Raw genomic sequence first — 21,466 nt, forward strand, 5'->3', positions numbered from 1 at the left:
GAGTACCTACCCTAAGCAGCTTAGACCCAAAACAGAGACTTTTGTCTGCACAACGCTTCCAAAGGATTTTGCACTTGGAAATGTTTTTATGACCATCTATCTTTCCAGCCTGGTGAAAGAGGTCAGCAATTTTCCCCGTTTAAAGAAAAACTGGATGGGAGAGGACAGAGGAGGGCAGACGCAGTCACGCAGTGTTATGGGGAGGCCAGATGGCAGAGAGGGAGAATTCTAGCAACACTCTCCCGCGTTCCTGGAGATCCCGGCTTCAAGAGTAGATGGCTGTTTGAATCCAGACCCTGATCGAGGCCTTCGACTTGGAAAGAACCCAGGTCGGGACCAACCACTGGGCCCCCACGCACACCACCACCACCACCAAGCTTCTGAGGGGGCGCGGTGCTGGGGGTGCTGGCGGGGCGGGGTGTCGGGGGGAGGCGGAATTGGCAAGTTGGTGGGTTCGAAATGCGATTTGGGGAGAAGAGATGAGACCCAAAAGCTGAGTTTGGTAGAGGTGGGCCGGGTGGGAGCTCACTGCAACTCACCCATTCAGAATGTCCGCAGAAAAAACAAAAATGTTTCCCCCGGGGTTTGGTTCCCGACACAAAGAGGTTGGGAGGGGGCTGGGAGGGGGTTGAGAAGGAGTTCAGAGGGAGTCGGGCCCTCCCAGGCCGCGCACCCTGCGGGAGGGGAGCGCGCACCTGCCTCGCCCGCGCCGTGGGGTCGCGGCTCTCCCGCGCGCGCTCCCCGCCCCCTCTCCCGGCGGCAGCGACAGCGCAGGGGAAGGGGCGGGCGGGGACGGCCTCCGCGCTCTCCACCCTCCGCGCTCCCGCCGCACCGCGCTTCCCGGCACTTAGGGAGCTGGGAGGCCGGCGCGGGGGCTGGCCCGCCTTCCTCCTCGCCGCCCGCGGCGTCCCCGGGCAGGCGCGCGCCGCGATGGAAGCGGCTGAGCGGGGCTGAGCCCGCCGCCCGCCGCACCGTGGGCTCCTCCGGCCCCAGCCATGGCGAAGCAGTACGATGTGCTGTTCCGGCTGCTGCTGATCGGGGACTCCGGGGTGGGCAAGACCTGCCTGCTGTGCCGCTTCACCGACAACGAGTTCCATTCCTCGCACATCTCCACTATCGGTAAGGGGCGGTGGCCCAGGGGCGCCCCACCCTCCCTGCCGCCACCCTCCCCGCCGCCACCGTCTGCCCGGTGGTCCCTTCCCCTTCCCCTTCCCCACCAGCCCGGGAGGAATTGTTCGCCTCTTCGGCTGAAGACGGGGAGGCGAGAGGCCAGGGCAAGCGCGTAAATCCCAGGGTGAGGGGCCACCGGCTGGCGATCTGAGCCTCGGTTCCTGGAGGCGAGGGGTCCCTGCTGCTGTCTGTGACTGGAGGTGGGTTCTCTGGGGTGGCGCTGGGGAGCCTTCCCATCGAAGCGGAGAGAACCGGAGCGGGTGTAGGCCTGGGTACCCTGAGCTGGGGCAGCCAGAATCTTAACCACTGAAATGACACCCCCACACCCCAAGGTAGAGGGGGTGGGGGATTTAAAACCTTTGCTTGAGGAGTTCAGAGTGGGGAGCCAAGTCACTGAGTCACTGGGTACCCTCGGTTCAGGGGTGACCCAATGTGGAGCCTGGAGGGGGAAGAAAGGAGGAAGGGAGGGAGGAGCCAAAGAGATTGAGTTTCCAGGGGCACAGCTGTGAAGGTAAGCCGCAAGGTGGGACACCTGGAGAAGGGCGTAGATAGGTGAGATGCCAACGTTCTGCGAAACGGGCACTTACGAGCCAGTTCCGGGAAAGCAGTTGACTTAAGCATCCGTTTGGAAAGAGGCTGAGGAACATCAGGGCTACTTCTCCAGACAGTGGGGCAGAAGGCAGGCACGACCCACCTTAGAATACATTTCTTTGATCTGGCAATGCAGTGCTTCGAGGGACAGGCCTGGTGGCATCCCAGGCAGGATGGAGATGGGATCACTTGTTCTGGCAGGGGATGGTGACCCCCCCCCACCACCACCACCCGTAGGGGGCTCCTTCTCTGGGAGGTGTTCATTGAGGGAACTCCACCCACATCTAACAGGTCCCCTGCCTGATATCCAGAGTAGCCTGGGCACTGCCCAGGTCCCCCCTCCTGCCAGACAGGGCCCTAGCACTCCATTACCCTTGAGGCTTCTGCCCTGCCTCCCAACACACACTTCTTGCCAAGAGAGAAGAGGGAGCAGGTGGAGCCAGGAGGAACAGGGCCTCGTGGTTAAGAGGCAGTCTTTCTTGTCCAACAGACCTGCAGACCTCACTTTAGGGCAACATGACCTTGAATATCACCTAAGATTCTGACTTTTAGTTTCTCCTCTATAGAATGGGAATAATAATAAGTACCTACCTACCAAGGGGTTGTGAGGAATAGATGAGATAATGTTTGCAAAAGCACTTAGCACAAACTCAAACACTTGGTGAAACAGGATAATGCTGGTGTCATTGCTGTTATCATCACTGACCTACCAGGGGCTTATAAGCTGTAAGGCATGCTCCTAGGAGGTCCAGGAGCTGCTTGAGAGATATCTCAGAGGGATAGGTAGGACACAGAGGCCAGGAGAGGGCTGCATGCCTCGGGGGAAGATTAAGGGGAAAGAGGAGGCAGTAGGGAAGGGCCTGGGAGCGAGCAAGGGAGTGGCTGAGGAGCCCTACGGGATATGAGGACAGGTGTAGGTTAGTGGGGACAAAAGGCAGCCGGTTAACACTTGAGGAAACTTTCAGTGGTTATTTGGGGGATGGGCCAATTCCGGGAGCCACTGAGCTATCACAGCGGGCGGTGGGCTGCCTGGGGGCTCCTGGATTTTGCCTGAAGAGCAGTAATTTGCACCCTGGTATCCTGGCCACATTTCAAGTCCTGGGAATGATCCAAGTTTGTCCCTGGGAAGCTTTACGCATCCACCTCACTTCAGAAGCTCTTGGGCTTCTGCTCAGTGTTGTGGGGCAGTTATCCTTCCCTAGGAGACGTGTTCCCCTTTCCCACAGACAAATGAGGGAACTGCTGTTTCTGAAATACCAAGATGGCCCTTCTGAGGCTGGTTCTTTCCTTAGATCCCTGACCCCCATATTGCTAATTACCAGCCCTTCTCCTTAATGTATCTTCTATTTTGTCTTCTCCCATCTTAGAGATTTCTCCCAGCTAGATAGGTAAATGTGTCCTTTTCCCTCCCAGGTCCCAGGGACTTCCTCAGGTTCCCTCTGGGGCTGCTCGCTTTGTAGGCAGAGGTGAATCAGTGAACTGGGCGGACATGTATCTGCAGGACCTCAGCCCTCCTGTCCCCACAAGTCCGCTGGTATATTGACCTAAAACCTGGAGACAGTTCTCCTACTTTTCTTTCTGCTTCTGATGGCTTCCTGTCCCCCAGGAGGCAGAGGACTATTGAGGAGTTTGGATTCTGTGGAAGAGAAAGAACCTGTCTTTCTTCACATCAGCCTTTTAAAATCTGCCCACTGGATTTCTTAGACACTTTCTTATTGAAAGCTTATTCTACCACATCTTGGGCGTATTTTTTCAGCATTAGCTAAGACTTGGGGAAAGAGTGGGATGATCAGGAAAAGCTTTTCCCTTTTCTGGATATAGAAAGTTTTCCATAAAGCGGGAAGAGGTAGCCAGGAGACAATCAAGGAAGGAGCCAAGAGAATGGGCACTACCAAGTCATATCCATTCCTTTATCTAGTCAGAAATACAAATGTGTCCTACGGGTAGGCTCGGTGCTGAGACCTGGAGATTCCAAGATGAATACTGCATGTCACCTCTCTCGAGCCACACCTTGCCTAAGGCACATTCTTTTACCTTGCTGGCATTGATCTAGGCACCTTTCTTGGAGCTTCTTTTGTGAATGGGGAAAATGAGGCAACTCACCAAGTAATGCCAAAACAGATTTCAGATTCTCGGACCATGTTGATATCATTAGGCTGGCACTTTTGTGATTTTACTGTTTATGCCTCTTCCTGTAAGAGCCTGTAACATCTGAGAGACGGCCGGCCGCGGGGCAGTGAGGAGGCCTCCCAGGCAGGCACTGACCACCACTCTTCTTTCTAGCCAGCAGGTGGGCAGGTGACCCTGCAGCTGGACCTGTGCCACTGGCATTCCTTTCCCATGCAGCTGTGCTGACCCAGATGTGGTGCAGAGGTGGGCAGCGGGTGCCTTAAAGTTCTCTGCTGTTTCCTGACAAGACTGTGTTACCTGTTAAATCAACTGAACATTCACTACAAAGGACTGTGCCAGGCATTTAGAGACGTATTATATTGTACCTTTGCCTGCCCACAGAAGCCTGTCTTCTACCTGGGGAGGCGGGACAGGCCAAAAGAGCCTTGGCCGCAAGATAATGTATCTGTGAGCACTTAATGAAATGCTCTTCAGATGTAGGGCATCCATGATGATCTTGATTGTTACTGTTCATGAAGGTCTTGCAGTCAGTGGCAGCAGCTGAACCATGATGTAAGACGGCATGAGGCAGCCAGTGAGTGGTGAGGGGACAGTGAGTGCCATTACTACAACCAAGAGCTAGAGGAGGTCGGAGAAGCAGAGGGGCTCTGTGGACCAGAAGCCGCACCGAAGGCTCTAGGAGGAGGGGGAAGCCGAAGCCGGGCCTTGCCGTGTGGGCTGCTTTTCAGCTCCTGTAGGGGAAGGAGCAGATGGCGTAGCAGGAGCAGAAACAACAGAGGTGGGAATTCAGTGGGTGTTCATGGGACTCTGGGCAGTCTGGTTGGAACAGAAGGGGGTTTTTAGGGGAAGAGTGAGAACACTCCTGTGTTTATCTCTCTGTCTCCCAAACTATAAGTGCCTGGAGGGTGAGACCCAATCTTATTCCTCTTTGTTTATGTAGTCCTAGCGCAGGGCTAGACATGATCGCCATAAAGTTTGAATGAATGGAGGCAGAGGGCCTTGAGGGCCTGGCCGAGTAGGGTGGAGCTTGAGCCTTCACAATAAGTTTCTGAGCGACTTCTGATGTGGTGAATGGCACTTGGGTTGTCGGCTGGAAGAGAGGTTAAGACTTGCAGCAGAAGACGAGCCAAGGGCTGTGGTAGAATCTGGGCAAAGAGGGAACCTCTCAGCCCGACCTTCCCCTTCATGGGGCACCAACACCAGACTCTACACCGGCACCCATTTTCTCAGGTCCCACTGAGCAACCTGGCAACTTTTGAAAGGCCTCATGTGATGTGTGCTGCCTGCCCAGGCAAGGAGACTGTGCCCTATCCTACGTGGACACCTGTGTGCAGGGACTTTTGGTTTTCACTCTGTGAGGCAGCCAGGAGTGGCACATATAAGCCACTAATACAAGCTGAAGGGACTGCCCCTGAGTTGATTTTCTCCTGCCCATCCCTGGTCTTCCCTGAGTATACCTGTCTCTGGTCTCTAGACCTTTTGTTTTAAAGACAACTGTTCAGCTGCTCTCCTCTGCGTTCTGTGACTTTCCGGTTTGGCTGGTTGAATGGCTGTGGCTTCAGGGCTGCTTTCTCAGGAAGTTCTGTTTGAACTGGAGCCTGGCCGCTGGGGCAAGGATTTGTGGGTGACTGAAGGGAAGGGAGAGGGCTGGGGGTGGACTGGGAGGGAGGGGTCTGATCCTGGAATCAGGCCAATGCTTGCGGACCATGGGGCACTGTGTACCTACGCTGTGTGACACAGGGGAGGTCTGGCTGGGTCCGTGCCCCATTGCTCAGGCAGCCTGAGACAGGCCTCTTCCCGCCCTGTTCCCTAGGCCCCCAAGAAAGGAAAGGAAGGTGAGATGCCATGAGTAGAATGAAAAGAGCACACACGTAAATGTGAATAGTAAGGAATTTTGGTCCCTTAGTGACCCATGCTGTTAATTCATTAATGCTTTCTAAGCTCATAGAGAAAATTAGGAGGATGCATTTCTAACCATTATTTACTGCACTATAGGTAGTAAATATATACCAGTACCAAACTTGCCTAAATGTACTGCAATACAACCAATAAAGTTAACCATATACATGCAAAAGGTGTACTAGATCTTACACACAAATTGGGAATCAAGTCCGTTCTCCAAATATCAGGTTGATGCTTACTAATATTTTTATGACAGAATATAAAGTGGGTAAATTAGACACCATTAGCATATTATTACTTAATGCGTTTATCACTGGATCTTTTGCATGTTTTAGTCTGGTTAGTATATTTAAATGTCATTTTTTTCCTCTCTTTGAAGTCTCTGTTTGTAGTATTTTATGACACTGTTGTAAAGTTCAACTATGTCAATAAAAAACAAGTTAAAAAAAGAAAGAAAGAAAAGAGCAAAGACAAGCTGCGTGAGAATCCCATGGCCTTATTGACTCTGCGACCTTCAGACATTTATTTAACATCTCGGCACTTAGGTATTGCATCTGTAAATTGAAGACAATAGCAGAGCCTTTCTTAAAGGCCGCTGTGAAGATTACAGAGGATTAAAAAAATGATAGCTGCTTTCATTATGTATTTATTATTAATAATAATAACTATTATTATTATTCCTAGCTTATAAGAAAGTTGTAGCGGTGAATAAACTCATGCATTTGATCACTGGACACCATTTACTGAACACCCGCTCTGTGCCAGGTGCCACGTGAGGAGCCAGGGACAGAGCAGCGAACGGCACAGACAGGACTCAGGGCGCCATCATCTCACCTCCCAGGGAGCACAAGGGTAGCTCTGGGCCTCACTTCCAAGTCTGTGCCAGTTTCCCCCTTGCCCTGGCAGCACCCGGGGCTGAGAAGGAAGAGCTGGTGAGGAGGTATGAAGAAGTAGGGAGAGAGGTGACCCAGAGGGGTTGGGGCGGCTCTGCCTCAAGGCTCTGGCCTCTGCCGTGTGTCACTGTGCCTCAGGCCACTGTTCTGTCCACCCCCTTCCCCAAGGTCACCATCTCTGACAATGGCTCTGAAACCCTCAGACGATTTCATTTCTGCTGCTCTGTGCACCTGTGCCACCTTCACAGCTCTGCAGATTCGCCCACGGCTTTGAGCGCCCTGATTCCTGCTCCTTCCTCCTCTCCCCATCCTCCTCCCGCTCCCCAGGCAGCTGGGTGATGAGCTTTATAACATGAAAGTCGATATTTGGCCATTACCCTTCTGCCCCGATTGCCAGCTCTTCTCAGAGTGCCTTCTTCTGTAATCTAATATTTGTGCCCGTTTCCCTGTAAAACTGCCAGTTTTCTGCGGAGGCCTCTGACTTCTCCTTGGCTCCTCTGCCTGGGCAGTGCGCTCTGTCCAGGGGACCGCAGAGCTTCCTGGACATGTAAGTCCTCCCACGGACAAGGAGGGAGCCAGTCATCAACCCTATTTTATAACAGGGAAAAGCAAGGTCCCGAGATAAGTGGTGAGTCACACGTTGCGTGCAGGCTGCCCAAGCGTGAATCTTCTCCCCTACTCCAGTTTTGCAAACTGGCTTTGTGCATGCCCTTGCTCACCCTGGAAGGTCCTTCCACAGGTTGCCAAACAGGCCCCCTGTGAGCCGAAGAGAAGAGGAGTTATGCCTCCCCCACCCCATCTGAGGACTCTGGGATGGAGGGACAGCTGTGCCTCTGCTGCTGGCCTTGAAACGCCCCTCTGGGGGACAACTGGGGGTGTGACTGAGGAGTCCGGCTGGGGGAGCTTTGAGGATGAGAGCTGAGCGTTGCCCTCATATTTCTATTTTGATAATACATTTACTGAGAACTCTGGGACCAGGGCGCTGTGATCTACAGAGGGGCGAGGCAGTGGGCTTGGAAATATGGGTCATTCTTCGTCGCTCTTCCTGATGGAAGTTTTCTCCCCTCTCATTTTTTCTCCTGGCAGGTACTGACTTCATTTATTCACTCACCTGCTCACTCATTCATGTTTCCTTTCATTCATTCAATTTGTTAATAATAGGTAATGAGTATCTACCTTCTACCAGGTAATGAGGACATGAAATGAACAGGATATTATTTTGCCTTCCGGGAGCTTCCGGTGCTGTTGGGGAGTCAGGCTTCCAAACAGACAACCAGAATTTTATGCAAGAGCAATGTCAAAGTGCTTTGGAATCACAGAGGAATGACAAATTCCTCCTGGGGTGGTTGGTGAAAGCTTCACAGAGGAAGTGACATTTGAGCGGGGCCTTGAAGACTAAGAAGGCTTCCCCAGGGGACAAGGGATGGGGAAGGAGGAGCTATCTTCTTCGGGGCTGGGCCAGCTGGCCACGTCCTGATCAGAGAAGCTTCAGTTCAACTCAGTCCTTGCGAGGTTCCGTGTGAGGGTAAATGCATCTGGAGGCCCTACCCTCTCCAAAGTGTTTGTTCCTGAGGTTCCCGGCCTCCGTATCTTCCTCCCAAAACCTGCTGCTGCCCGTCAACGGGGCCCTGTCTGGGAAGAGGCTTGGGAGGAGGGAAGAGGAAGAAGCAAGGTGTCAGTGCCCACTGACCACCCAGCAGCAGGCTCAGGAAGGTGAGGTCTAGGTCCAGGGTCTGCCAGAGTGGAGTGGGAGAGGGTTAGCTGGCACATGTCGCAGTGGCTCCATGGACGCAGCAGTGGAAATGGCAAGGGTAACAGAACCGACATTTCCTGAGCACCTACTTTTTTAAAAATAAGATATTTACTTTTAGAGAGGGGAAGGAAGGGAGAAAGAGAGGGAGAGAAACATCAATCAGTTGTCTCTAGCACATGCCTTGACTGGGAATGAACCCTCAACCAGGCATGTGCCCTGACCTGGAAGCAAACTAGCAACTTTTTGCCTTTTGACATGATGCCCAACCAACTGAGCCACACCATCAAGGGCCCTGAGCACCTACTTTGTATGTCTACTGTGTACACAGAAATAGTGTGCTTTACACACGTGAGCATTCAGTGTAGAGATATAAAGTGGGAGGTGCAAGGCCCTCAACTTGGCCTTGCTAGTGTTTGAGAAGTTCCTTGGTACATTCTTCAGGTTAGAGCCTGCAAACCAGTTCATGTGTGTGTGCATGTGTGAGTGTGTGTGTGTGGGTGTGTGCACACATGCACACATGAGGGGGGAGTGCCCATGAGATCCGAGGGAAGAGAACGGCCTTGCTGTGCTGTTTCTCGTTATAAGGAAGGAAGGAATAATGTTGTTCCCTCTTCCTTTTCTCTTCTGAGAAACTGTAAGTTTGAGTGAAATGTGTTCCTGTCTGACGGTATTTGCTGCTTCCCCTGCCTGGGCCCCTGATGCTTCAGATCTTCTCCCTGCTGGTACCTTCCTCTCATTCAGGTCTTACCTCAAATGTCACCTGCTTTAAAAGGTCTCCTTTGACCAGCTGATCTGAAGCAGCTTGCACACAGAGGCCCCCACTGTCTACCCCATCATTCTGCTTTTGCCTCTTGACACAGCACTCTCTGAAATTATTTATTAGTTTACTTATGTATTATCTGCCTTCCCCACTAGAATAGAGGCTCTCTGAAGACAAGGATCTTTCTGTATTATTCACTGCTGTGTCTTCTAAGCTTAGTTCCAAGCACACAATCATATAGTAGGTACTCAATAACAGTTTGTTTGTTTGTTTGAATGAAGAATAAATTGAATGAATGGATGGATGCATTTTCCTAGAGGACTTCTGCGCTTCTCTGAGGGAAGTCGCAAACAGTGTTGGTTTCTTGGGATCCTTAAGACGATGAGAGACTTGCTATGCTACCTGTGTTTGGGACTTTGAGGAAAGGGGGAGAATCCTGTAAAGGTGAACTGTTTCCAGTAGCTTGTAGCTCTTCTGCTCAGATATACATCATAGGAGAAGCTCAGATGTAGAAGGGAGCAAGAATGTGCTCCTGTGATCCCTGCGTGAGTGAGTCCTCTTCGGTGGATGAAGAGGCGAGGGGTTGGTATCAGACTCAGGTCAGTCTTGCCTGTTGCTTGGGGCCATTCCTTGTGTCAGATGGTGCCCATCAGCTCAGCCAGGCTGCTGGAGCGATCTTCCAGGACCCCCTCATGGCCGGGGGCTCTGGAGTAGAGAGCTCGCAGGACTAGGGTACTGGGGACATACATTCCTTCCAGCCTCACAGGAGTCCAGGCTTGACTGGGAAACCCTTCCCCATGAGAAAAGCCCCTGGATTCCTGAGTTTTTTAAGACCGTTGCTTGAAGCTTTTATGGGAAGGTGGTAGCCCCTAGCGTTGTCCTGGTCCCCATATCACCACTGTCCTTCCATGTTGAGGTTGTGTGTGTGTATGTGTGTTGAAAAACAAAGAAGAGGAATAGAGTATCATTCTGAAATCTCCAGTCTTTCTTGTGGATGGGCGTCCTAATCAGACCTCTGACCCCAGTGCCCTGGAGGTAAAACATGGCCTTGGCGGTAAAAGATCAGGATCCTGTCTGCCAAAGACCAGGGTCTTTTCTCTATGTCTGTCTGCTTCCCATCATTCCTAGCGCACGATGGTGCAAAGGCTGCCTAAGCATTTGCTCAGAGGGCCTGGATGAGGCCAGCATGAGGGGCAGTCAGTCTGCAACAGAGTAGGAAGAAGAAGTCAGTTGGCACGTAGTCCCACAGACAGTGAGGCTAAAAGTCCCCAGGCAGGAGGAAGGAAGAGGATACAGCAGGTGGCAGCTCCAGGGCAAAGACGCTCTCCCCTAACCCCTCGCCTAACTGGTGTGAGGGGCATTTGTGTGGCAGGAGCCCTTTTCTTGAATCTTCTCTCGAGCTTTGTCTCTTAATTCTCTCTCCCTTGTTCCCCTCGGTAGTCTTCCCCTCACTTGTCCTGCATTAGGGGAAATGGTGTTATGGGTCTCCTCGTGCTATTGGTCTTCTCTCTGGCTGAGAGCGGGAGCTTTGAAATGGGGATTACTCTGATGCCTTGTCTGAGGCGGCAAAGTCAGGCAGCCACCTCCCCACAGGCCTGCCTATCCCTAACCTTGTCTTGGGGTTGCTTAGGGTAACGTCTTTGGAGGTGACTTCCTGCCACAACCCACGTGAATTCCACAAGGCCAGCACATGCTGGTTTCTTGTGAGGGAGAGGCCCGGGGCCTTCCGGGCTTGGTAACTGGAGCCAACCTGGCTCCAGGGATTGGGTGTCTGCCTTGGGTTTCAGGTGTATTAAGTTGTTCCTGTTGTGGCATCTCATTGCTCCTGAAAAGGCTCAGGTCACGCTGCTGGTCCTTTGGGCTGTGGTTGATCATGGCGATAATATTTGGCACCCAGAAGAGCCCTGTTTCCACTCGAAGCATGTGGCACTTGGCGGACAGGCAAGTTGGCACCTGACATTAACCCATGAGGTGCTGGCCCACCAACAGGCATACCCTGGCTTTTCCAGAGTTTGGGTTGTAGCCAGACTCTGGGGGCCATCTGGGCTCAACGGTGTTCTGTTAAAATGCTCCACCTCAGTGCTAGCTCTTTGTCTCATCTCTCTGTGTCCTTCCATGTAGAGGTTGTGTGTGTGTCCCCTACTTCCCAGAGCTCCTTCCATTCCCCAAGCTGTGGCCCTGAGCTCCTTCTCCTCATCCTCCCCGAGGGAGCTCACATTTAATACAAAGCTCTATGTGCCAGGCCCTGTGTGATGCATAATCCTCACAAAAACTCTGACATAGGGATTGTCACCCCCATTTGGTAGACGAGGAAACTGCATTGAAGAGAGGTCACATAGCTTTCCCAAGACCACGCAGGTAATTCGTGGTAGAGGCAGGATTGGAACCAAACTCTGACCTCACAACTGTGTTCTCAATGACCAGGCCACTCTGTTTTTTGAGCCACGATTCTACCTGCTTTACAGGTCCGTCCTTGGAGGCAGGCAGTGATGGAAAGGACTGTTCTTTCCCCCGAGATATACCTGTTCCTTTCTTTCCACAGTCTTCACAGCCCTTTCACTGCTAGACCTGGGGGGTGGTCAGCTAGGTCCTGCATTACTGCCCAAGGCTCCAATCGCAGGAGCCAAGTGTGTGCGGTGCCTGCTCCCTGCCCTGTCCCCCTGCTCTGTGCCGCTGACCGGGCCTAGCCCCCTGAGCCCAGAGGAGGGCCTTGTCTGTCCTCCCAGTTCTCTGACAGCAGCTGCCACCGTGCCCCAGGCTGCGGCTGTGGCCTTGCAGTTGCTGGGGGTTGCTGAAGGAGCCGTGGCCACACTGCCAGGGACACAGGAGGAAGAGCCAGGGGCCTTCCAGAGGCCACTGGTGGAGCAGGACCTGGCACTGTGACTTCCCTGAGGAATTTCTCTTGCTAGTGTCTGTGAAGCATTCGGATGGCGGGACACATGTCCCTCCTCTTGATTCATGGGCGCCCATCCCTCCTTATGGTCCCCGGGGCAAGGGGGTGCCACTAATGGAACTGCCACTTTATGCCTGGCACTGAATGGAGGCAGAGATTTTAAAACACACAACAAACTTGTCCAATACAAAGTATATTATCTGCCCCGTTAGGTATTAGTTGGGGCACTAGTTGTCGCATCTTGTTGGGACGAGAAGACAAAAAAATAGGAGGGAGCAAAGAGCAGAGCACACCAGTTTGAAGTCTTCCTTTCGGCCCCATATATGAAACGTCTTGCCGGCCAGCTGGGCGAGGACAGAGGGTTGCCATTTGGCAGCGTGGACCGTTGCGGCTGTGAATCTCCAGGCATCCTGAAGCGCTCTCTACGAAAACAGGGTGTGCTTTGAGGCAGGACAGTGGGGTCTGGTGTGGATGGTGGCTGGGCTGGGACACAGCATCCTGAGCCTCACTCTGGTCAGCACGTTCGTGTATCAGGCATTCTCATCTCATGCTTCATGCCTCATGCTTCTCTCGTTAGCAACTGGCCGGTCCCCTCTGCACCATCTGGAGGGAGCCGGTTTGATGGGCTTAGCTAACTCCCCTGGTCCCTTCTGGCCAGGTCACCGTGTGAGTCACCAGCAAACCCACTGATGGGCCTCCTTTTTGTCAGATATCCACCCCCAGTCCAGTCAGGTGATGCTTTTCTGCAAAGGACACACAGAGCAGATGCTTTGGGCTACGCAGTTTCAGGCAGAAAAGGACACTGGGCGTGATGGCCACCATGGTCAACATGCCAGAGGTGCCGCTCGCGTGCTTTCCTCACTTGGTGGGCAGGGGCCCATCTTCCTGGCTGTCTCCTCTGGGGGCTCCAAGGTCCCTAGGAACCTCTCCTGGAGCTGTGTGGGGGCGGTTTGCTTGTTTCATTACCCCCGAGTCATCCCCGCGCCAGGGAAAGGAACCAGGCCCTCTCGTAGGGACACGGAGGTGGCACTCACTGCCCAGGGTGTTGCTTCTGGGCTTAGTGGAATCCTGAACGCTCAAGGGGAGCAAGGGTTCCCTGAAAATAGGGTATGGTGGGCTTGCCCCACATGTGCCCACTGCTCACTTCCAGATGCCTCATAACCCCAGAAGAGGTGTGGGCTGTGCTAGGGCATGACAGAAAAGCCTCCACAGCCTGGAAGAGCTGGGCCACTACTGGTCAGGTGAGGCGTACCCTGGGTAGGTTTTAAAGAGACCAGTGTGTAGTTCTGGCCCAGCCATAAGATGACTAAGTTGCATGACAAAGTTGCTTGGCCTCTCTGTGTCTCCCAGTGATAAACTCCACTCCCACCTGCTTCGAAGGGCTGGCGTAAGAACCGAGGGCCCTGGATTCCCTAACCAGGGAGTGTACAGTCATTATAAGTATGATCATGAGCCTTGGGTGTGGTTCTGCCTAGCGATTGGCTAGGCAGTGGTTCTCAAACTTTCTGTGCCTGAGATTTAGTAGAGCTGGGTGGGCCCAGAGAATCTGCATTCCTAACAAGTCCTGGCTGATGCTGAAGCTGCAGGTATGTCCTGGGACCACACCCTGAGAACCAATGTCCTAGCTGCTGTCAGAAGTGTGACTCATGGACCAGTAGCATCAGCCTCACCTGGATGGAGGCTTAATGCAGCATCTCAGGCCTCATCTACCACCTACTGGATCAGAATCTGCATCTTAACCCAGTCCCCATGGGATCCACATGCACCTTAAACTTTGAGCAGTGCTGCCTTAGAGGAGCCAGGATGAGAACACGCTGGAGGTAGCGGTGGATGAAGAATCACTTTCTGTGGATTCTGAAGATGCAACAGAAAAGGCTGAAACTGTTAGGATGTGCACCCAGAGGGGGCTGATGAGGACAGCTGAGGGGGAGACTTGGGAAGAAGAGAGTACTCTTCTGTCCCCAGGGAAGATGGAGAACACAAGAAAATTCTGAGGAAACAAGGTGGGCCTCAAAGACTTCATCAGGCAGCCTTCATTTGGCCCATCAGACAGGGGGCATGGGATTCTCTTGAATGCCCCCAGCTGTGGGGGGGGGGCACACTGGGGCTGAAGCCTTCAGCGGGGAGGACAATAGCTGTGAGGAATGCCAGGGGTGGACACACATCAAATAAAGCGTTTGCTGAGCAGATGCAAGGGCCCAGCTGAGGTGACAAAGCATGAGTCTGCAGGCGACTAAACAATGCCAGCATTGTGACTTTGTCCTGCAGTGCTCAGCAGTGGAAAAAACCAGTCGCTATGCAGGGACACAGAAGGGGCCATGGGTGGGCACAGGTCACAGTGGGCTGGGGCTTGGCTTGCATGGTGGACCCAGCAGAAGGGTCAAAGCGTGCGAGAGTAGAGTAGAAGGAATGGATTCTACTAGAAGATACTTGGGCTGTTAATCTTGAAATTTAAAAAAAGGACGGGGAGTGGGTGGGAGAGAAAAATGCCTCAGAAGGCATAGACTTCCTCTGTCTCTTCCTTAGTGCATATGAAGAGACAAAATTGAAACATCTGATCTCTCAGGGATGTTAAAACAAATTTTATTGGGTGGTCAGGAGGGCCCACGTTACAAGATGGTGGGGGTGCTATGCATTCTTCAGCCTCGATCCCTGGCCACACAGCTAAGAAGTGAAAGAGGAAGGGAGAAGGAATCCAAGCCCCGCTCACACTCCCAGAGCTGTTGAGTTTCTCTCTCCTGCCCTGTCTCTTCTAACAGCCGGTGACCATTCTCCATGAGGTTCCCCTAGTGTTGGGATGTCCTCTCCCAGCTCAGCCCTTCTCAAGGACCTGCAGGGAAACAGGAAACCAAGCACAGTTAAGGCCTCTGTGCCTGGTTAACATACAGCTCTCCAACATTCCCTCAAAAACCTGTGCAAGGGGCAGCTTGGGCCGGAGACTCAGAAAGGCTTGTGCTGGGGCTGTTGCTGGCCTTGGGCTGGTGATCTCACTCCCTGGGCCTTTGTTCCCTTCACACTGAGCTCTGTAAGGGCAGGGACCACATGTCATTTTGCTACTCTGCAGCTAGCACTGTGCAGGGCTCAAAGTGAGTTCCCACAGAAGTTGGTGAAATAAAGGAAGTAGAACCTTCGATCTCCACCGCTAGCCCTCTTGTGACCACTTTGCACAAACAAGGCACCGTCCTTGACCAGGCTTGCTGAGCTAGTGTGAGGATGAGCTAGGTTTATTCTCAAATGAACCAAATTGCTGGTTCTCCTGGGAAGAAGGCACTGTTCCATGAAAAAACAAAAAACAAAAAAGCAAGAATTTCTTGATTCCCTTCCATGCCAGGTTTGGGAGGGACAAATTCTTGACAACTGTTTGTCTAGGGAGGGCGAGAGCATGCTCCGGCCCCCACCAAGGCCAGGTGCCTCCTCCTCGCTTCACCCTCCTCTCTTCACCTCCCAGCGCACTTGGGAGAATGACTGCCGGGCATTGTCCGTTTGGAAAAGTACAGCACCATAGATATGAATCAGCGTGGGCAGCAAAAATGATTCACGTCTGACCAATTCGGTTTAGTTCAGGTTATCCGTTCTGAACCTTTTTCTCCCTTTAATTAAATGGTGATTGGTCTCAACGGTGGGAGGAAGAGCCTAAACTCTGAATCTGTGGACAGCTGGGAGTAGGGTTGATAAGGGGAGGGGTATTGTCGTTATCAGAGAACTAATGCGCAGGTGGAATGGCACCTGTAGGGGGAATTCTCGCACCTTTGGGGTCTTTGGGGCTGGGCTGTGCAGCCAGGTGACTACAGACGCAACTCTGCCCTTCCCATGTTCTCCACCTGAAAACTGGTTAATGAGGCCCATTCCTGACTTGTCCCCAGGGAGTACACGGGAGACTTAAGTTTAATTAACCTGCTAGAGACGCTCTTGAATCACTGGGCATGGTGCCTGGGCACAGTTAGAGCTGAGAGGCACGGTGATAAAACCTCTCGGCTCATCGCTCAGATTCAAGCCTGCGTGGGGCTGGTTGTGCTGACTTGTCTTGATGCAGATTTCCCCAGATATGTGTTCTGTCCTCGGCTGGTTTGCCAAATCCCTTACATGTCCCATGTCTTGTGGCAGCTTAGCTCCTCAAGCCTGAGAATGCCGTTGGTCTTCCTCTCCCTCCCCCAATGACACGCTGAGCCACTGCCTCTTCACCTGGTCACTGGCAGTCACTCACGAGCTCCCACTGGGACTTCGACAGATAGCTGCAGTTGATTGAGCAGCCACCATATGTCCCTTGGTCTTCTTAGTGACCCTCTGAAATGATTGGTAATGTCCCCATTTTACTGATGAGGAAATGGAGGCTCAGAGAAACAAGGTGCCCAAAGTCATAGCTATGAGTTAAATGGCCAGAGTCAAAATTCAAGCTCAGGCCTGAGTTCAAAGCCCAGGCTCCTAGCAAACAGCCATGCCTCCCCCAGTAAACCAGTTAGTCGGCCATAGATCCACTAACCTTCTCCTTGGGCCCCTTTGCTGGGTGCTGAGGGCTTCATACACACCACGGAGTAGAAACAGTCCTCCTCTCTCCAGGGGCCCTGAGCCTTCCCCACATGCACCAAGTGCTGTGACCCCTCCTGGTTGTTAACAAGGCAGAGAGAGAAAAACCCAAGCCCAGGACCAAAAACTACAGTGGTTCCTTCCAGAAGTATAACTAGGAAGACGTCACACGTGAATAGAGTGAGGCACGTTTGGGGTCAGTGAGGCAGCAATGGAGTGGATTTCCACACATTCACTCATGTTCACTTCCTGTGCCTCAAGCTCTTTGCTGCTGGCAACTCTCAGCTCGGGGAAGAAGGGAAGCCCCATTCAAAGCCCCAGACAATTCCTTAGGGTCAGTTTTTGGTTCAAGAAGACCTTCGCCTCATGCCATCTTTCTGCTAAATTAAACCAATGGAGATCCTTTCAAGGGTGAGTGCGCTGGGCTGTCCTGGTCAGTTCTCAGGGGGTTCTCAGTTCCTAACTTTCTTGCTCTCTTTCTTTCCCCAGGTGTTGACTTTAAGATGAAGACCATAGAGGTAGATGGCATCAAAGTGCGGATACAGATTTGGTGAGTTGGGTTGCGGGGGAGGACCTTGGGCTGCTCCCTACCCGCCACTGTCAAGAGTCAAATCCTAAGGCTTCATCTGGGACAACTGGCTACCTGTTGCATGGAGAGAAATGGAAGTCTCAAAGGCCAGCTCCGGCTCCCATGGGCCTTCATCTCTGATCTCATTCTTGAGAATCTTTATCAGATTGACCACAAGTCACCAAACAGGCAGGAATTAGAACACTTGGCAAACTAACTCCCGTGGGCTTGTCTTAGAATAAGGCTTTGTCCCTGGGCTGTGCCACCTTCTCATAGGTTTGGAAGGAGGAAGGGCTGTACACCCCCTCATTTTGGGTGGGACGTTGGTCAGAGTTTTCCTCAGGGCAGCACGGTGCAGTTCCCACAAGTAGCCACAGGGGGCTGCTGTGGCTCTCTGGGCCGCTGCTCCTGCAGGCACTCATGGCCTTTGCCAACAGGGAGAGTTGTCTCCCAATTTCAGATTGGTAAAGGCATTGCCTTCGGAGGCCCAATAGGGTCTGGAGGTGTAGTGGTCCAACCAGTCTGACCACACTGCCCAAATTCTAGAGAGCTGTCAAGGCCCAGTTATGGTTGTGCCTTCTGGTGCAGATGTATTTGACAGCGTCCTGCAAGCCCTGCAAGCACCAGGAGACCAGGCATCTCTCCTGCAGAGTCGGGTGTGTTCAGATCCCCTTAGAGACCAAAGCTCCATTCATTTTTCACCCTACGGCTCCCCAGTTTTCCTGCACAGGCACAGGGTCTCCCACCTCCTGCTCCTCCCCTCTCACTTGCTTCTGTGGTCCCGGCCCTTCTGAGGGACTGGCTTTCCACTACAGGGACACAGCGGGGCAAGAGAGATATCAGACCATCACCAAGCAGTACTATCGACGAGCCCAGGTGAGCCACCATTTTCAGGGGTCAGAGGTGGGATGCTGCCCCGACTCAGGGCTCTGCGTGTTTGAGGTATCTGTGCCACGCGCCCCCAAGACAGGGCCTTGGATTGCCTGCTGGGGAGGGGAGCCTCAGGGTGGTCTTTGAGGTGTTCATCAACCATTCATTCATCAATTATTCCTTGAGCACTTACTTCACCATCTCCCCCACCCTCACCCTTCACCCTAGGCCAAAGACCCAGGCCGAAGTGTTTGGCACCTTCCTATCTCAGAGAGTTCTATGGGGGGCCTAGGAAACAATAGCTTTGGGGGTCTGAGACAGAAGGAGATATTTCTGGGTGCTGAGGGGTCTTCGTTATGCTAAGCAGAGAGCTTGGAGAGTGGGATGCAGCATTTAAGGTACCGTGCCCGCTTCTGGCCCCATGACTGTGCACTGTCCCTTTGTGTACCTACCTCCCCCATCTCTCTCTCTCTCTCTCTCTCTCTCTCTCTCTCTTTCTCTCTCTCAGGGAATATTTTTAGTCTATGACATTAGCAGCGAGCGCTCTTACCAGCACATCATGAAGTGGGTCAGTGATGTGGATGAGGTAGGAGATGCTGCCTCCCTGTCAGGGTGGGGGAGGGCCCCTGGGAGGGGAAGGTGATGGGAGGGCCAGACGGGAAAGGTCGGAGCTCCTGGGGTTGGCGAGTAAATGCTACCAGGAAACCTCGCTTCCACAGCCTGGGTGAAGACCTTGGGTAAGCACAACATGAGGAAGGAGCCCGAGCTGCCATGCCCTCCACGCCCTGTACCCTGCCAGACTTCCGTTTTTCCCCAGAAGTGAGTCAGGTCAAAGCCTGCCCTGTGAACAGATTCTTTCCTGAAATCTCAGGACTCTGCCATGGTAGCTGTGGAGCCTTGGGCGAGCCATTTGAACTCTTGCGTCCACAGTTCCTTATCTATAGAATGAGGGGTTGGACTTAAGCCCAGCATCCTTTCCGGCTCAGATACCAGTTGTCCATTCCAAGGAAGCACTGGAATTGGCCAGAGTGTTTCCTACCCTAAGCTCTCCCCATGACACCCCTCTGAGACCTCTGGGGTCAGCCATGGTTCTTGGGGGAGCCTGGCACCTGCACCCAGTCGGCGCACTCTGTCCCTCGGGCTCATAAACTTGGTGCTGTTGGGGAGGCCGGTATAGATAGTGTGGCAGGGATATGGGAGGGAAAGCCAGCACTCACTGGCGGTTCTGCCTGTCCTTTGTCCCTAGTATGCACCAGAAGGTGTCCAGAAGATCCTCATAGGGAATAAGGCTGATGAAGAGCAGAAACGGCAGGTGGGAAGAGAGCAAGGGCAGCAGGTAAGTGGGAGGGAGCTGGCTGAATCCATCCCTGGGGTTTTCCACTACCTTCCAGGGCCAGTCTTGAGAGTTGGGGCCCAGGATTCTCTTACCACCATCAAGCACCTTCCTACCTCCTATGGTAGCCTAGGGCACTGGGTGAGTTGCCATCCTTGAGAGTGGGCTTTCTGTCCTTCAGGACAGTGATTTGGGGTCCATCCTGATACAAAAACCTCTTGGGAAGCAACTCTCCCAGCTCCAAGTCCCCCCAGGGCAAAATTACCTCTGCTTAAGAGCTCATCCCAGTGTTAGTGGTGAGGAAGGGCTTCACGTTGCTGACTTCCCTAAGAGCAGCCAGGCGTAGCAACCATCTTACAGCCACCCACCCCTTCACACCCACTCCCTGCCCTCCTTGCGCTTGGAAGAGGTAGGAAGGTAAGTGAGGGAACGAAGGGCCCAGAGTCAGATGCCTTGAGGGCAGAGAGGGTAGGAAGATGGTGCTGAGAGGTTGTCAAGGATACAGGGAGACCGTCCTCCCAGAGAACAGAAAGAAAGACAGATACCACCGGGACAAGAGTCACCTAACCACTCCGAGGGCCTCAAGAGCTTTTTTCCTACCTCTTCAGTCAATAGCATTCCCTTAGCACTTAAGATAAAATTGATTTTTTTTTTGTTTTTTTTAGTATTAAAAAATATGACATAGTCATTAAAGAACTTGAGAGTAGAAGCAAACCCCACTAGAATAATAGTATTTGTTGAGCGCTCTATGTGCTAAGCAAGTGCTTTGAGATGTATGACCCCATTTAATCATTTCACAGCCTTGGTTAATAGACACTGTCATCCCCCCTTAACAGATGACAAAAACCTGTGGCGCAGAGAGAACAAATACCTTGTCCAAGGTGTACAGCCATTAAGTGGCAGCACTGACATTCAAGTCTGGGCCCCTTTGACCAGTAGCCTGTGTTTTTCTTTAATTTGCCCTATTGCCACAACATTTTGGTGTCTCGGACTCCTGATATATGATGCCTGTTGAGTGTGTTTGTCTGTTCTAGCCTATGTCTTAGAAGAAGCACTGAGCCTCATCTGAGCAGTTACCTACTCTGAGAAATTGTCAACACCCCATGAGCTGTGAGGGCAATGGCAGAAGGAGGTGCCACGTGCTATGGCACCTCCCTTCCCTTACTGATTCCCTTTCAGGAATGTCCTTCTCTTGCAGCTGGCTAAGGAGTATGGCATGGACTTCTACGAAACAAGTGCCTGCACCAACCTCAACATTAAAGAGGTGAGGACTCGGAAGCCCAACCAGCCGCCCTCTGCCACTGGCTGAGCCTGGAGTGGGGAAGCCAGAGGAGAAGCTGGCAGATAGGACCCCAGATAAGATGAGCCCTCACCCCTTGGGCATTACAGGGTCGCAAGAGGAAGAGGAGGACAGACCGGACTAACCTGTGCCCCCGGTTTTTTCCCAGTCTTTCACACGTCTGACGGAGCTGGTGCTGCAGGCCCACAGGAAGGAGCTCGACGGTCTCCGGACACGTGCCAGCAACGAGGTGGCACTGGCAGAGCTTGAGGAGGATGAGAGCAAACCTGAGGGCCCAGTGAACTCTTCTAAAACCTGCTGGTGCTGAGGATCCTACGTGGAGCACCCACAAATCCCCCCTCCCCTCAGGAGGCCTGTGGGCAGACAGGGAGTCTGGGCTTTGCCCTGCTTTTCCTCTCATCTGGGTGACCCCGTGGAATAGCAGCAGCAGCTGCTGCTCCCCCTGCCTGGCCCTGAGAGCAACTCGGCACTCCGCTGTCACCTCTGAGCAGCCCCTGCCCCCAGCCCTGCCCCCCGGAGTGGTATTCTTCAGCCCGTTCCCTCCTGCAGGCCTGCTCGGAGCCCCGGCCGTGCCCGAGCGCTCTCGCTGCCCAGCTCCCCAGACAATGGCCCGTCTGGAGTCGAGGCCACTTTAAGGCTCCTTAGTGCATCTTGTCTCCTGTCAGCTTTCTTTCTCTCCTTACCTCTTCTCTTTGTCCCCTCAAGCCCTTTTCCCTGTGTGGCCTGCTTTGTGGCTGCTGGTGCAGCTTCTTTCTTTCCTCTCTTCCTAACCCTGTCCA

The 21,466-nt window shown here is 53.0% G+C and overlaps 1 protein-coding gene across 2 annotated transcripts; it reads left to right on the forward strand.

Moving 5' to 3' along the window:
• Positions 1–229: 229 nt before the first annotated feature.
• On the forward strand, positions 230–21,454 carry RAB15 (RAB15, member RAS oncogene family). 2 transcript variants are annotated; one of them, XM_054567433.1, is made up of 7 exons: positions 230–329; positions 17,106–17,166; positions 18,000–18,060; positions 18,563–18,640; positions 19,301–19,390; positions 20,586–20,651; positions 20,836–21,454. In XM_054567433.1, the coding sequence occupies exons 2-7, from the start codon at positions 17,120–17,122 to the stop codon at positions 20,992–20,994; spliced, it is 501 nt and encodes a 166-aa protein (XP_054423408.1). In that variant the 5' UTR covers positions 230–329; positions 17,106–17,119; the 3' UTR covers positions 20,995–21,454. The 2 variants fall into 2 exon arrangements, with proteins under 2 accessions (XP_054423408.1, XP_054423407.1); XM_054567432.1 differs by lacking the exon at positions 230–329 and adding an exon at positions 969–1,119.
• The last annotated feature ends 12 nt before the right edge of the window (positions 21,455–21,466 follow it).

Source organism: Pteronotus mesoamericanus, unplaced genomic scaffold (genome assembly GCF_021234165.1).
Source record: "Pteronotus mesoamericanus isolate MK-2021 breed Mesoamerican mustached bat unplaced genomic scaffold, CSHL_Meso_final contig_182, whole genome shotgun sequence".
In the NCBI taxonomy this organism is placed as follows: Eukaryota; Metazoa; Chordata; class Mammalia; order Chiroptera; family Mormoopidae; genus Pteronotus; species Pteronotus mesoamericanus.